The sequence below is a fragment of the Olea europaea genome, chromosome 23 (assembly GCF_002742605.1).
Source record: "Olea europaea var. sylvestris chromosome 23, O_europaea_v1, whole genome shotgun sequence".
Classification (NCBI taxonomy): Eukaryota; Viridiplantae; Streptophyta; class Magnoliopsida; order Lamiales; family Oleaceae; genus Olea; species Olea europaea.
Window position 1 is genome coordinate 6,162,460 of NC_036259.1, and position 17,509 is coordinate 6,179,968.

The 17,509-nt window shown below is 33.5% G+C and overlaps 2 protein-coding genes across 2 annotated transcripts; both read left to right on the forward strand.

Moving 5' to 3' along the window:
• Positions 1–6,138: 6,138 nt before the first annotated feature.
• On the forward strand, positions 6,139–6,720 carry LOC111371965. Its single transcript, XM_022994109.1, has one exon. The coding sequence runs from the start codon at positions 6,139–6,141 to the stop codon at positions 6,718–6,720; it is 582 nt and encodes a 193-aa protein (XP_022849877.1).
• A 4,805-nt stretch (positions 6,721–11,525) lies between these two features.
• LOC111372207 (protein NUCLEAR FUSION DEFECTIVE 4-like) lies at positions 11,526–13,725 on the forward strand. The gene has a single exon (XM_022994433.1). It carries the CDS (start codon positions 11,833–11,835, stop codon positions 13,561–13,563), a length of 1,731 nt encoding a protein of 576 aa, XP_022850201.1. The 5' UTR covers positions 11,526–11,832; the 3' UTR covers positions 13,564–13,725.
• The last annotated feature ends 3,784 nt before the right edge of the window (positions 13,726–17,509 follow it).

Genomic DNA, 17,509 nt, shown 5'->3' on the forward strand with positions numbered 1-17,509 from the left:
TCTCTCTCTCTCGTGTGTGAATGCATGAAAATACTATTTATTTTTAATAAGCAGCTTATTAATTGTTAACTTTGCATGTAAAAAAAAGTTTATTCATAAAGTACTTATACATTTGTAGGTAAACTTATTTGTAAAATAATGATATTCCGAACTTGTTTTTTCCTTAATTATCCTTTCAATATTGAAATTTGATGGTTGTATACCGAACTTGACAGTCCTCCTCACAAATCGCGGGCTCCCCTTTTGTGAGGTGGGCTGACAGCTTGATGTATGAGTAGTAGAACCCTTCAATATTTTGGAGACATTGACACACCATATATTTAATAAATGGGAATACCCCCAACTTATTTTTTTGAAACTCGACACATTTCTATTTGTTTAACAAATACGATATGTTCAAGTGTCAAATTTTATTAAGACAAAAAAAATTTTGGAACGTTAAATCTTAACAAAGAGTTTAGGCATCTTTCTCCTTTACAAAGATTTTAATGGTAGAAATTAAAAAAAATATTGACATGGATGGGACTATATGGTGTTCCTATTAATGCAATCATTATTATTATTATTATTTTTTTCAGTGTTTTAATGCATATATTACGTTAAATTGAACATAAATTAAGAGAATTACATCATACATTTCTCTTTTTTTTAAAAAAAAAAAAAAGGTTGAACCCCAACTTTGAGGGCCCCACCGTCCCGTCCCTTGAGTTTTGTGAGGAAGGTAAATAGTGAGATGTACCCCAACAAGCCAGCGAACAAGAGTTGCCTATACACTGTCCCTACAAGGAGTTCAATTTCATATATCAGGAATCGAACCTCCACACTGCGGCTGTCAACAAGATGTGAGATAACTTCACTCCTATTTTTTGCACCACTGGAGTATGTCCGACGGCTTCTAGCAATCAATAATTGGTCTGACACTATATGGAAAAGTCAAATTCGTATCCACACCAGTCTAACATCACTCTTTGAATAAGTGATCATTTTAGTCCAAGAAGTACTCAGGCTCGTTTGATAGATTTCCCGTAGAAGGATTTATTTTTGAAAAAGTTACTTTAGATTAATTTTTTAAAATTCTATTTTAGCCAGACGAAGCATTAAAAAAAAAAAAATTAACTAAGTTCAAAAAACAAGTTTTTAATCTAAAAACAGTTTGGCTTTTCAAAAGTCTAGCCAAACAAACCCTAAAAATTAGTATATGAACGAATTCGTAACTATACGTGCGTGCTAATGTTCTAAAAACTGATCTGGCCATAAATCCCAAAAAAAAAAAAAAAAAAAAAAAGGATTAAGAGTCAAAAGGTTGAACTGGGATTGAACCGTTGAATTTTAAAAAAATTTAAAAATATATCTGTGTAAAGTTAAAAAAATATACATTTTAAAATTTTAATAAATATACATTTACTTAGGTTGAATTGGTTAAACCGGGAATAGGTTACGGATTTTTCAAAAATCGATCAATTTAACGAGTTTTGGAGCGAGTTTTTAATTAGAGGTTTTATGAGTCTAACTTGATCGATTTTGGTCTCTATTCCTAGTTTTCCAGATTGAACTAGCCGGTGAGGTTCAGTTTTTAAAACATTGGTGTATGCATAAAAAATAATTCATTAAGCCCTTGTTTGATCTCCATTCTTTTCAAATATATATTTTTCTCTTCTTTTTAACTACATATTTGTCAATAAAATAATATTATATACAAACCCAAAACTTTTCCTTATTTTTTAACCATACATTCTTCATCAATCTATTATTACAAAATACATTATTAGAAAATAATGGGACTCAAACTGTCCCTACATATTATAAGATAATGATTATAGGAAAAAAGTTGCATTCGAAGCATAAAATTTTTTGGAATATTCCTTATTTAATATAGTATTGTGTAAATTTTTTGTTGGAATTTGATCGTTTGGTAGTTGAGCACTGATAAACATATTTATTACTTCATCAATAATTTTTTTCCATTATACACCTTAAATGCGATCTCGTCAGATGTTAACTATCAAGATCGACAGTTAACATATCAATTTCAACATTTCTTAACTGTAGAGATAGATATTATAACTTTTCATCTAATTAGTTTGCAATTGTTCGGTAGGATTTATTCGTAAGTGCCTCAAGTATGCATTTAAAGTGCGATATATTAATTTTGTGCAGAATGATTACCATTTTATTTGCTTAATTTCAAGTATAAGTGATAATTTGAGATTCATCATGTTGTGTAGGAAACATTTGTGCACGTAGATGATGAATGAAGTGGCGAGGGAACACAATCACTTCAATCGTAATTCTAGGTAATATGACTTTAGCAACACTTGTCATACGATCGATGTTTTACTGTAGGTCTGCTATAAATAATTGCACATTTAATTTGTTACAAAAATCATTCCATAGTCTTTCAAAAATAATATGATGTATTCAGTCCAGACAGTTAAACTGTAGGTCTCAATAGTTTTCATTGACTTTTTTCAACAGTATGGCTGGGTGTAATAAACTATACCAATCCGAGCCAATTATTGGACATAATTTTTTGGTTTACATTAATAATATAACATAAATTGAATATATTGGATCATGTTAAACACCCTTCATCTACATGAAGCGTCATCTATATTTGATATGTCACTACCATTATCTTCTATCTTATCATCGAAACTAATGCCAATAATATCAAATGATGGGACATTTGAAATGTAGTCATCATTACATAAACTGTCTTCGTAAGGGATCAAGTAGGCAAACAAGTCATCAACTTCCTCATTCAATAATGGAGATGATGGGAATGAAACCTCGTTCAAGTTCGGGAAATGAACCGGTGAAAGGATTTCTGACTACTAGATTGATCTACAACATTATCATCTGAATCAATTACGATGTTGAACAAATTGGTATTCAAGAAGGGATATGGTAATATTCTACAAATTTGTATGTAAATTGTTCTTTTAGATGAAGTGTAGAAATATGTTAGAAGTTGGAGGCTCACGATGAAAGACTAAACCTCAAAATTGTTTCAATGTATTATAGTACACAACTATTTGCAATTATTGTGTTCCATTTATCAACTTTTTTTTTTGGGGTCAATTTCATTAATCATACATTCATTTGGTGTGACCTTTTTATCGACATATTTCAATAATTCGTTTTCTTTAATTGATATCACATTTCAATATGGCATTAGTGGTAGTATTGTTGATCATCTAACTTATTTACAAACGTTTCCGTACAAATGATATCTCGACTGTACAACCTGCTCATAATAAAAATGTCTTTTCACCTATGAATATGAACTAAATGAACATAAAACTAAGTTGTTCGACGTACACATTATGATATGATTTCAAAAATAATACAACAAATTATAAGTCCAAAAGTAATGCATAATTAACGAAATTCTATTACGTACTATTCTTCCCTCTTTTCCGGCTACTCCTAATGTAGGGAGTTCGAAATCCATCTACAACTCAATTAACATTAAAAATTTCAATTTTAGAGAATGATTTAACATGCAATGAATTCATACAACACATATTAAAGCAACTCAAACACATTTTCATTTTATTGTGACTTTCAAGTAATTCATTCAAATTGACGAGAAATTCAGTAACCATCTGTCGAGAATATTGATAGATTTTCTCGACAAATGTTCCATCTATACTTTAAAGAAACTCTTCAGATGCGAACATGAATCGAATGTTTCGATCCACAATGACCATATAATGAACTACATTGCAATAAATTGAATCAATCATAGAATAGATCTCATTATCATTGAATGAACCAATGAATGAATCACATTACTTAAGCTATGAATCAACAAATTAAAACAATATATCAATCTATAAATTCAACTTACATTGCTAAACCTATAATGGTCATGTATATTCTAATAAACTACAATGGACATTCATATTCTAATAAACCATAAAATCAACCTACATTCGAAGCACACCCTCATAAAGTTTCAATGAAATCCTTTACATTAACTCAATATATGAGAAAATAAACCACAATTGACATGTATAATCATGCTACATATTCAGGCTCAAATTCAGATGGGCACGAAATATTAACTTGTTTAAACCACCATTTAGGGTATATCTGATTATAAATATGAAATTTATATGGAAAGAAAATAAATTTTAAGCTATTAAATTTCTTAGAACTTAGTTGTATGAAAATTGTCAATTAAATGTGTTTAATTGAGTTAATTTTCAACCTAAAAAATGTTATATTTGTCCATTTTTATTGGTGGATAGATGAGAGAGAAAGATAGAATTACTTGAAAATTAAAAACTTATTCTCCTATAGAAAATATTTTCCTTGTTTTTCAAGGAAATTGTGATTATGTAATTAAAAGTAGGAAAATATTTTTCATGTAAAAAATATCAACAAAATAGTACAAAAGTAAAAATTTGGTGAAAAATGACATTTTTAATTAAAAACATTAGCAATCAAACGCACCCTTATTGGAAGGGTGTGTTAGGAAAAACATAAATAAAATTTATATTTTAAAACATGTGCAAAGTATTGATTTTTCACTTAAAAAAATCAATTTTTTGATCGTTATATCACTATTCAAATTATCATTTTTTACTTCTTCTCTCACAGATAAGACCTAATTTTCTTTTCAACGATCAAAAGATCAATTCTCAAAATCAGTATCAGACAAACCCTATATAATATATGTGAAAATGAAAGTACGAAAGGAGTATTATTAGCCCTCGTTTGGCCCCCCATTATTGGAGATTATAGTTATTGGAATAATGTTTTTTAAAAAAATGTATGGTTAAAAAAAAAAACATTTTGAATTTATATGTAACATCATTTTATTGGAGAATGTGTGATTGATAAGAAAAGAAGGAAAAATGAATTATAATTTTAATGGAATCAAACAGTGATAATAAAACGGGAGTTTCAGGCTTTGGGAAAATTGAAGCAGTGATCTCTAACCTTTTCAATTTTTGCAGATTTTACCTTAACCTTCAATTTGAACTAGCGAAAGTCTCAAACCTTTCATAAATATGCACCTGAATTCCAACTGAATGGAAATCATCTAGATGACCAAGAAAAGTGAACTTGAACCAAATTAAAATGGGTAAAATAGTAACTTTGCTTATTTTCAAATATTGACAATAAAAATAATAAGACTAAAAACAAAAAATAAAATGAAATGAAATAAAATAAATCTACCCTCAAATTCAAAACATACCCAGAAAAAGGGAGGAAATGAAAATCCGCCCCTATCAGAAGTAGCTAATTCTGCGTAATAAAATAGCAGTTTAGCACTTTTTAGCAAAACTCCAGAAAAAATTTTCCTTTTGAAATCAAATCGATGTCCAAAGCTTAGAAAATCAGAGTAAAGACAAATCAATAATTTAAGCTTGGTCGAATTAAATTAAGTTAAAAACTGAAACACGTTAAATTCATCTTATTACCTTGCCGGCTACAAATTGGAGTGTATTTGTAGGAAGGTGCAAGATCTCACAAAAATAAAGCTATGACTAAATTCCTAAAAAATGAAGCTGTGGTAGCAAGAGGAGATCAAAAGTTGAAAATCAAAATTGATAAAGAAAAAAATCGAAAGAAATTGATGCTCAAACTCTGAATTCTTTGTGCCAACTTAAGTCAAGTTTGGATTTAACATTTTCACAGTAATTAATTGGACATATCTTTCAGTAAGAATTTTTCTTTTTCTTTTTCTTTTGGGAATTTTCTTTTGTTTCTTTCATTTTAAAGGAGTGTGAATATGGCTTTACAATGATTCATTTGGGAATGGGTTTTAAAGATTTGAAAGGTAATTTTGAAGATGGTAGATGGTTTACGTGTGTTGAGTATGAAGAGAAAATGAAATGCCACTTGGATAAAACAGGTCAGCAACCCCACCTCAAGCCATGTCAACAGCAAAACATTCTAGAAGATGAGAGACCCAGCAAGTTGCATAAGGAATATACTGTGGATACCGGTTGAAGAAGAGTGTAGAAGAAAATTCTATTAGGCTACATGTATAACATTTATTCTGTTATATATACTGTAATTGCAAGCATTTGAGAATACAATAATCATTTTCTTCTCCATTTACGTGCTGCAATGGCCTCATTATTCTTCTTCATTTTGTAATATGGTATCAGAGCCATAACAATGGCTGAAAATCACAGCACAGATACCCAATCTGCCACGCATGAAGACCTCAATCCAAATTCCCAATCTACTGCACATCAAAAACTCAATCCAAATCCTCAACAATACCAGAACACGTACTCCACACCAAATCCTGATGACCCTGCTCATCCCCACAGTCCATACTATATAAGTGGAAGTGATAGCTCTGGGACAATATTGGTCACTCATGTACTTGATAACACCAACTACTATGCATGGGCAAGATCTATGAAGAGGGCCCTCAGAATTAAAAACAAACTTGGGTTCATTGATGGAAGCCTAACACAGCCAGACCCTACTAGCTTTCTGATAGAACACTGGCTCCGCTGCAATGATCTTGTGATAGCCTGGCTACAAAACACCATGTCTATTGAAGTAAAATCCTGCACTCTTTATGCAAAAACCGCTAGAGAGCTATGGCTGGAACTAGAACATCGATTGGCTCAACAAAATGCCCCACGAATTTATGAGGTAAAACAAGCCATCAGCAACTTAATGCAAAACCAAGATGCTGTGAGCGTTTACTTTTCGAAATACAAAACTCTCCTTGATGAATTATGAATCCATACCTGATTGCACTTGTGGAGGACTTCGCACTGTTGTTGATAATCAGAAAAGGGATTGGGTCATGAGATTTCTTATGGACCTGAACGAATCTTATAAGGATATTAAAGCTCAAATTCTTCTAATCAAACCTTTGCCTGATCTCAATGAAGTATATTCTATTATACAACAAGAAGAAAAGAGAAGGCAGATTTCAATGGACTCTCCAACCAATGACTCCATGGCAATGATGACTCGTGGAATTCGAAATGGAAATCAGCACTCAACTAATCGAAATGCTAAGTATTTTTACACTCATTTTTAAATTGCAGGGCACTCACTGGAAAGATGCCACAAGGCTAATCCTAAGATACCAATGTGTTCCCACTGTAACTTTCCTGGTCATAGAATAGACAAATGCTTCAAAATCCATGGATACCCCCAAGGACACAAACTCTACAACAAAGTTAAACCCCCCAATCATTCTGTAAATCAGGTGACCAGGAGTGCTCATTCTCCCATTACGCAAGAGCAATACACTCAGCTCATAGCACTTCTCAACAAGCAGAGTGTTTCACCATCAACTCATTTGGCAAGCCAAGTTTGTTCAATCATTACTCCTTGCACTACTGAGGATCAAATGCCTAATGTTTCTGGTATATCTTTATGTCTCTCTGCGTTTGCATCAAAATCCAAGACACAAGCTATAATACCTTGGATCATAGACACAGGTGCCACAGATCATATGATCTGTGACATTTCCTTCTTCACTAACATTGTGGCACAGGTTTCCCACTCAGTCACACTCCCTAATGGGAATGGTGTTACTGTCACTCATATAGGCACAGTACAAATTTCAGAAAAGTTAATCCTGCATGATGTACTTTGTGTCCCATCCTTCTCTTTTAATTTGATTTCAGCTAGAAAACTAGCAACCAATTTGAATTGCTGTCTTATTTTTCTGTCTCACTTTTGCTTTATACAGGACCTTTTAACCTGGAAAACGATTGGGATGGGTAAGGTGCGGCATGGTCTGTACCATCTCCAACAACAGGAAACTTCACCATCAGCATTCTTTGACATTGTAAGCAACACCAAAACCATCACAGCAGCTGTCACACACAATGAAGAGTTCGATCTATGGCACTACAGATTAGGACACCCTTCATTCAACATTCTTATATCCTTAAATAGCAATCAGATCTCCACAAATAACAGCAAGCCTTGTATGATCTGTCCTTTAGCCAAAATGCACAAACCCCCTTTTCCTTCTAGTCAATATCAGTCAGCAAAATATTTTGATTTAGTTCATTGTGATCTTTGGGGACCGTGTAATGAAGTAGCTTATGATGGCTCAAAATATTTTTTAACAATAGTAGAAGACTACAGTAAATGCACTTGGATATATACCTTGAAATGCAAATCTGATGTTGGTGTTACTTTGCAAAGGTTCTGTAAAATGATTGAAAATCAGTTTGAAGCCAAAATCAAGACAATTAGAAGTGACAATGGAGGGGAATTTAACATGAAAGAATTCTATCTTGAAAAAGGAATTGTGCATCAAAAATCGTGTGTTGAAACTCCACAACAAAACTCTGTAGTGGAGAGGAAGCATCAACATATTCTCAATGTGGCAAGGGCCTTAAGGTTTCAAAGTGAAATTCCCATGAAATATTGGAATGACTATGTACTCACTGCCGTATACCTCATAAACAGGACTCCCTCACCCCTCCCAAAACACAAAACACCTTTTAAAATTCTCCTCAACAAGAAAGCAAACTATTCCCACCTTAAAGTTGTTGGATGCCTGGCATTTGCCACTACCCTCACTCACAATAGACACAAATTTGATCCAAAAGCCAAACAATGTATTTTCTTGGGGTATCCATTTGGAATGAAAGGTTATAAGCTGCTGGATTTAGGAACTAACAAGATCTTTATTTCTAGAAATGTCACATTCTATGAAAACATTTTCCCTTGCAAGGCTATAGATCAGTCAAAAACTAATGCATTACTTGATCCATCAAACTTGCCCTTTATCCAAACACCAGCCATAAACCATTATCATGTGGTTGAACCTCAAGATTTAGAACTTCTACAATCTTACAACAAAAGCAATGGGCCACTAAATGATCTACCATCAAACATCATCACATCACCAACAAAAAATTCCAGTTTTACAATCTTCCCAGATAACTCAAGTTCAGAAAATCCTTTAAACGAATCTGAAAATATCACCTCACCATCCATAAATACAAGTCCTCACCTACCTAGAAGATCTACCAGAACCAGAAAATTTCCGCCATACTTGCAAAATTTCGTATGCCAGCAGGCCAGCTCATCTATCCTATTCCAAGAGTTTGAAGGGCAAAAGGTTCAACCAGCTCCAGGTAATCCTTTCCCACTTGAAGCAACTATTTCCTATCATAAATTTTCACATGCACACAAAGCTTTCACCACATCTATCACTTCCCACATAGAGCCAAACAGTTACAATGACGCATTAAAGTCCCCAGAATGGTGCAAGGTAATGCAAAATGAGATTGATGCACTGGAGCAAAATAACACATGGATTATCACTGATTTACCAGATGGGAAATCAGCCATAGGTGTAAATGGGTTTTCAAAATCAAATATAATTCAGATGGGTCTATTGAAAGACATAAGGCACGACTAGTCGTCAAAGGATACACACAACAGGAAGGACTAGACTTCCATGAGACCTTTTCCCCCAGTTGCAAAAATGGTTACTGTCAGAACTTTACTAGCCGTGGCAGCCATCAAAGGATGGTCCCCATGCCAATTTGACGTAAATAACGCATTCCTACATGGAGATCTTAATGAAGAGGTGTACATGGAATTGCCACCAGGCTATTCGAAGGCATCTCAGCCTAGGGTCTGCAAATTGCGTTCTATATGGCCTAAAACAGGCCTCACGGCAATGGTACTCAAAATTGTCAACCTTCATCATAGGTCTTGGATTTGTCCAGTCAAAAGCAGATTATAGCCTATTCACCAAGTCTCAAGGGAACTTATTCACTGCCATTTTAGTATATGTGGATGACATCATTGTGGCCAGCAATGATATGCAATCAGTCAACTCCCTGAAATTGTTGCTGGATGAAAACTTCAAAATCAAAGATCTGGGAACATTGAAGTATTTCCTTGGCATTGAGATAGCAAGAAGAAAAGAAGGAATCGTGCTTCGTCAAAGGAAGTATGCCCTAGACATATTGAGAGATTCAGGCACAATTGGAGCCACGCCAGCAAAAATTCCTTTGGACCAGAATATGAAGCTATTCAAATACCAAGGTGAATTGCTCAAAAATCCATCCATAAACAGAAGGCTAATCGGAAGACTTCTCTACTTAACCGTAACCAGACCTGACATATCTTATGCTGTCCAACTCTTAAGCCAATACATGGATGAACCCAAAATTCCACATATTAATGCAACACACAATGTACTTCGTTACATTAAGAGAAGTCCAGGTCAAGGTCTATTCTATCCAGCCTCATCAATGCTGCAACTTCAAGCATACATTGACTCTGATTGGGGATCATGTCCTGACACAGAAGATCCATTACAGGCTATTGTGTTTTCTTAGGATCTTCCTTAATCTCCTGGAAATCAAAGAAACAGCAAACAGTTTCTAGATCCTCAGCAGAGGATGAATATAGGGCCATGGCAAGCACTTGTTGTGAGCTAACATGGTTACAATTCTTACTCAAAGATTTGACAGTATGCCACCCACAAGCAGCACCTTTGTATTGTGATAGTAAGTCAGCAATCCATAATGCTGGAAATCCCGTTTTTCACGAAAGAACTAAACACATAGAGCTTGATTGTCATTTGTACGAGACAAAGTTCAAGAAGGAAGTATAGTGACTGAACATGTAAAGACCAGTGCTCAAGTTGCTAATATTCTTACCAAGGCATTAAGTTCACCTAGTTTTTATTCTCATCTGGCCAAGATGGGAGCAGAAGATATCTACTCTCCATCTTGCGGGGGGATGTTGAAGTATGAAGAGAAAATGAAATGCCACTTGGATAAAACAGGTCAGCAACCCCACCTCAAGCCATGTCAACGGCAAAACATTCTAGAAGATGAGAGACCCAGCAAGTTGCATAAGGAATATACTATGGATACCGGTTGAAGAAGAGTGTAGAAGAAAATTCTGTTAGGCAACATGTATAACATTTATTCTATTTTTTTATTCTGTTATATATACTGTAATTGCAAGCATTTGAGAATACAATGATCATTTTCTTCTTCTCCATTTACGTGCTGCAATAGCCTCATTATTCTTCTTCATTCATATCTTCATTTTGTAATAAAGTGCAAGTGGAGGAGAAGATGATTGGCAGAGGCAGTGGTAGAGAAATGGAGAAGAAAAAGGTGGAGTGGGGCAAATTTATTTTATTTTTTGTTTTTAGTTTTATTATTTTAATTGTCAATATTTGAAAAATAAGCAAAGTTATCATTTTACTGCATTTAATTTGATCAAAGTTGGTCCAAGTTCACTTTTCTTGATCAACTAACGGTCAAATGGATGATTTTCATCCAGTTGAACTCTAAGTGCATATTTATGAAAAATTAGGGACATTCATTGACACAAATTGAATATTAAAATAAATTTTTAAAAAATTAAAAAAAGTTTAGGATCGCTGCTACAATTTTTCCACGGCGAGGCTGACTTAATGGCGTTATTAATTGGAACAATCTTGCTGTCTGTACTGCCCTGCTAACGTTACATGGCAGGGTGGGGTAATTTTTTTCTTTAAATAATCACCCCCGCACCCCACCATTACCCAAACGGCATGTGAGCGGGAGCAGGAATTATTGTAATTGGAAAACTAAACAAGACAAAAAACCTTTGTTCCAATAAGGTTTTGACACCTATGAATTAGAATGACGTGTATAAATTTGATTGGGATACAGCGAATAAGACACCAAAATAGAAAAAAGTTAATCGAGAAGATAGTCAACGATACGGTAAAATCTAGACTGACATAATTGCTTTGCTGGATCCACACTGCTCATTAAAGGATCACGGATTCTCACCTCATAAAACATAGTCCGTGAATTTCTATTTTCATCGGTAGTATTAAGAAAAAGGAAACACACCATGGCTGCCGGCGAATTCAGTAGCGGCGGCGGTGGTTGGAGGGCCACCAGAAGCCTCACCTTCCAAGTGCTCACCGGCCGGTGGTTCATGCTTTTTGCCTCCCTCTTAATCATGTCCATGTCTGGTGCAACTTATATGTTCGGCCTCTACTCCGGCGACATCAAATCATCCCTAGGTTATGACCAGACAACCTTAAACCTCATAGGATTCTTCAAAGACGTCGGCGCAAATATAGGAATCATGTCTGGTCTTATCAATGAAATTACACCACCTTGGGTTGTTCTTTCATTAGGTGTAATCATGAACTTTTTCGGCTACTTCATGATATGGTTGGCCATCACCGGCCGGACGGCCAAACCCCATGTGTGGCAGATGTGTCTGTATATATGTATTGGTGCAAATTCCCAAACATTTTCCAATACTGGGGTACTGGTTACTTGTGTTAAGAATTTCCCGGAGAGTCGAGGAATAGTTATAGGGCTTCTCAAGGGATTTGTTGGCCTAAGCGGTGCAATTATCACACAGTTATATCATGCTTTTTATGGAAATGATTCTAAGTCTCTTATTTTACTTATTGGTTGGCTTCCGGCGGCTGTTTCTTGTATTTTTCTCCGAACAGTTAGACTGATGAAGGTTGTCCGGCAAGAAAATGAGCTTAAAATCTTCTATGGTCTACTCTATGCATCTCTAAGTCTTGCGGGTTTCATTATGATTCTGATTATCTTACAAAACAGATTTCATTTTCCTAGAGTTGCATATGCCGGAAGTGCCAGTTTTGTGCTGATTTTATTGTTTTCTCAACTGGCTGTTGTCATCAAAGAAGAATTCAACGTCTGGAAGCGAAAGAGACAAGAGTTCAAAGATCCAATTCAATTCAAAGTTGTCTCTCAACTGCTAGATCCACCACCAGTTGAAGAACCTCAGCCACCAACAACCAGCGATCTGTTAAAGCACCAAAAGCGGGCAGATTCGTGGTGGAGCAACCCTTTCAAGCCACCAGAAAGAGGCGAGGATTACAACATATTGCAAGCGATTTTCAGCATAGATATGATAATTCTATTTACTGTCACAACCTTTGGAGTTGGGGGTACATTGACAGCAATGGATAATCTAGGCCAAATCGGTAAGTCCTTAGGTTATCCAAGTAAAAGCATAACCACATTTGTGTCACTAGTAAGCATATGGAACTATCTTGGAAAAGTAGCCTCCGGTTTCGCCTCAGAAATTTTCTTGGAAAAGTATAAATTCCCCCGTCCCTTAATGCTTACATTAGTACTTCTCCTCTCTTGCACTGGCCATATTCTTATCGCCTTTGGAGTCCCAAATTCTCTATATTTATCCTCTGTGATTATTGGGTTCTGTTTTGGAGCCCAATGGCCGTTGATTTTTGCAATAATATCAGAATTGTTTGGGCTCAAATACTACTCTACATTGTACACTCTAGGGGGTGGGGCCAGTCCACTTGGGGATTATATTTTGAATGTTAGAATAGCTGGTTATTTATATGATAAAGAGGCTACGAAGCAAATGGCAGCTAAAGGACTCATTAGGAAAGAAGGGCAAGACTTGACTTGCATCGGCGTTGAGTGTTACAAACTCGCTTTTATAATAATCACGGCCACGACACTGGTAGCATGTGTAATTTCAGTCATTTTGGTTCTTAGGACTAGAAAATTCTATAAAAGTGATATTTACAAGAAGTTTAGAGAGCAAGCTAATCGACAAGAGTAGTATGATCATTTTGCTTTTAAAATTATATAAATCGTAGCTATGTCTTGTTGAAAGTTTACCGTTTGTATGTAAGAACCCTAGCCATTTTCTATCTTTTATTTGGTTCTCTTTTATTTGTACTACATGGATGCAGAGTTTATATGGATAAATTTTGCGTGTGAATCTAAAGCGTATTGTAATGAGACTCACAACTTTTCTATCCTCGGCCGCGAAAAAGGAGAGTGGTCAAGTGGTCGAAAGCGATATACCGTAAATCGTTGATGATTTTTCTACGTAAGTTCGAAACTTGCCTCTCATGCTTATTTCTTATAGACCTCAGAAAAGAGACATTTGTCAGTGTAGGAATCAAAGGAGATTATGATCATTCAACTTTAGCTTCAAAGGAATCATATGGCTTGAAAATTTGGAAAGTGAATCTTCTTTTGCCTTTGAAAAAAAATATCGAATTTTATCAAAGTAAAGCCACTTTCTTTGACTTGATATTGGACAAACAATACAAGCAATCTTCCATTTTTTATGCATTAATGCAAGCCTCATTTTCATTATTGCTGAGAATTAAAAATATGGAAAAGGCCATTTGCTGTACAAATGTCTACGAGAAATGTGGCGTTGAAATTGTGATGCCAAATAGGGAAGTAAACAATTGCAGAGTAGGAAATAGAAATGCAGTGAATTATCTGCTACACATGGTAAAGAGAGCAAAATTATAGATAGAAAATATTGATTTCTTATGGGTGTTTTCTACTAAATTCCTCGTATTACGAGAATGGATTAATTGTTATTCTCTCCTTATATTTAGATAGAATGTTATTATAATTATTTTACTATAATGTAATCCTTCTATACTCGCCTGTGAACGTAACATAAGTTTAATGAGCCACATAAATACTTGTGTCCGTTTTAGCTTCTTCTTTTGTTAATATTAATATTAATATTTTTATTTTTTTTATTTTTTATTTTTTTTCAATTTCGCGTTAGCAGTGAGGCAACCTTCACCTATATTTTTCCTAAAAGTATATCAAAGCAGGATTTTGTTTAAGGTTGTTATTCTCTATTCACATACAAAGTACAATTTTCAGCCGTAGAACACAAAAGTGGCCAGCAAAATGACAATAAAATGTGAAATTAAAAAGTTAAGTATGATCAATTACTTATTGTGAAAAATGAGAATAAAATTAGTTTTGAGAAAAGATTACTCATTGGCGGTAACTAGACAGAAGCCTGTGGAGATCACTGTCGATGGCAAATGAAACGAGATGGATGACAATACAATTTCTTATCAACTTTAATTAAAAAGTTTTAAGCCCCTATTCGGTATAGATCAAAATTTCAAGTCAAAGTTAGTAATTAATTTAACTACATATTTCATGAGATCCTCAAATTTTCAACTACACATTTTATCTACGAAAAATAATATTTACATCTTGAGAGTAGTAAAATGAAGTATTAAAGATAAAGAGGCCATCGGAGTATTTAAAAAATTTTATTCTCAAAATTTATATATCTTCTCTAAATTACAAAATATACTTTTTAAAAATTAAAATAACTATATACATGATCACGTTAAAAATAAGTTTAGAAACTTTAAAATTGAAAATTAAAATTTTAGTTTTCTTGTAACTTAATTTTTAGTTTTTTATTTTAATTTTCAGATTGAATACAAAAAATTTAACATCATTATGATATCTATAACTTATATTTAATTTGATTACTTTTCATTATGAGGGTGTTGGATTTTTCTTCTATAAAAGGCAGTGAAATTGCTATCGTTAGACACACAAAAACAAATACTTGAAAAGCACTCTCTAGTCATTATATGTTATCGTCTTTTATATTTTTGGCAATTGATAACAATTTGTTCTTTTTCTCTTTGTGGTTGTGCCCATAGAAGGAGATTTGAGTATGAGATATAAGGAGTTTATCTTAGAGCTGTGCAATGTCGAAAGTACCCACACAAAGAGAATGTCACACGACTTTATCATAGCGTTTATCATGACTCTTATGCTAACTTTTTTTAACTCTATTATCATATTTATGTTATTTGATTGATGCTTGTAGTTGATATTTTATTACATAAATCACATAATTTTCATAATAGATCACACATTTAATATCTCCACCTACCACTCCCCTATATGGACCCCAGTCATACGTCCTTTTTGTGAGGTGATGAAGCTAGCTTGACAAATCAAAACTAGTTATTTAGGCTCCGTTTGATTCCCATTTTTGTAAGAATCAGAATAAAATATATAGCTATTACCAAACAAAATATAGAAAGTCAAATATGGTGACTTAATGTGATGAATAATGATCGTATTTTTTATTTTTGTGGCCAAAGAATGAAAATCAAACGGGGGTTTAAATATTAACGAACACATGTTACTTAGTTGACAGGAAAGTTCCCGCAGTAAAATATATAAAAAATAAGTTTTAATCTTTCAACCATTTAATTTTCAGTTTTAACAAAATTAAAAAATCCTTCATGTTATAGTGTAACTTATGTATAAATTGGATTTAATTCCATGAATGTAGGGGTTAAAATTTTTCCTATAAAAGGGATTGATTTTTATACAACAAAAAATGAATCACAACTTGAAAAATAAACACTCCATACAACTCTTACTATATTTTTATATTTTGGCAACTTGATAAGAAACTCGTTTACTTATCTCCCTATGGTCGTACCCATAGAAGGAGAGTCACATGAGTTTTATCTTAAAGATGTGTAGTGCAAAAAGAATCCTACGAAGGGGAGGCAACACGACTTTAGGACGTTTTTGACGTAACTTCCTAAGGCTTGCTTTTTCTAACCATCCTCTTATGTTTATATTATTATTAAATTATATGTTTATGTTTAAAATAGTTATGTTAATTAATATTTTATCTACACAAATCATCAAATTTTCCAACAAACTAAAATAGTGTTGATGATTTTCTTGTAGATTAAATATGGCATGATCATCAAATTTAAAAGGCATTTTCTTGATTTATTGTATGTGACTGCATTATATGTTTGCTAAAATTATTAATCTTATTATCTGAATAATAATGAATATTTTTTTTTAATGGGTTTTTGTTGTTAATCTTAAAGACCACACTACACTTAAGTAAGAAAATCAGATTTTTAAATGTGCATTTGACTTTACTGGTTATTGTTTTCGCGTTCTGTAACATTATTCGATTTCTTCAGTTAAATGATATTTGTATAAAATTTAAGCAGATTACTAAAGATTTGCCTTATATTCATTTGCATAGAAGGAAATTCAATACGTATGATAATAGTTCTAGACAAATTCCAAATGCGTATATAAATCATTAAGAATTTCTTATTAATTGAAGAGGATAGTCATGCAGTGATAGCATCGCTAGGAAGGAATGAAAAGGACTTAATAAGGAATTTCTTATTAGGGCACGTAGCACGTCACTTGGATCTTTTCTTTTAAATATGTATCAACATATCTTTTAACTTGCCCTAAGTAATAGTTTCACTAGCTATATAATAATGTAAATTTCATATTTTATGTTGTGAAAATAAAAATAAAAATAAAAATACAGCATATAAAAACTTTTAGGGCAGATTGACAAATGATTGTATGATGCAATTTTTCCTAAATTGCAGATTAGACGAAATCTGCTAAAGCATCCTGCCTGATTCTCTTTGCTTTTGTAATGACATGACGATATCATGCTAGATTTAAGTCGAAGAGTTATGGATAAGAAACGGTGCATTGGCCTCGACTCTTTTTAGTTCTAAGTCTTATTTGCCAAATTATGACGAGAGTTGGCCTAGTTGATAAGGTATTATTTATATGGTGTAAGAAAGAAAATGAGGTACATTAACTTACAAAAGAAACAACATAGTGCATGTATTAATTGACATGCCTTCAAGGTTTTCTATATGGGCTCTACAAAGTAACTCCTATGAGTAATAGTGATTTATTCTAGA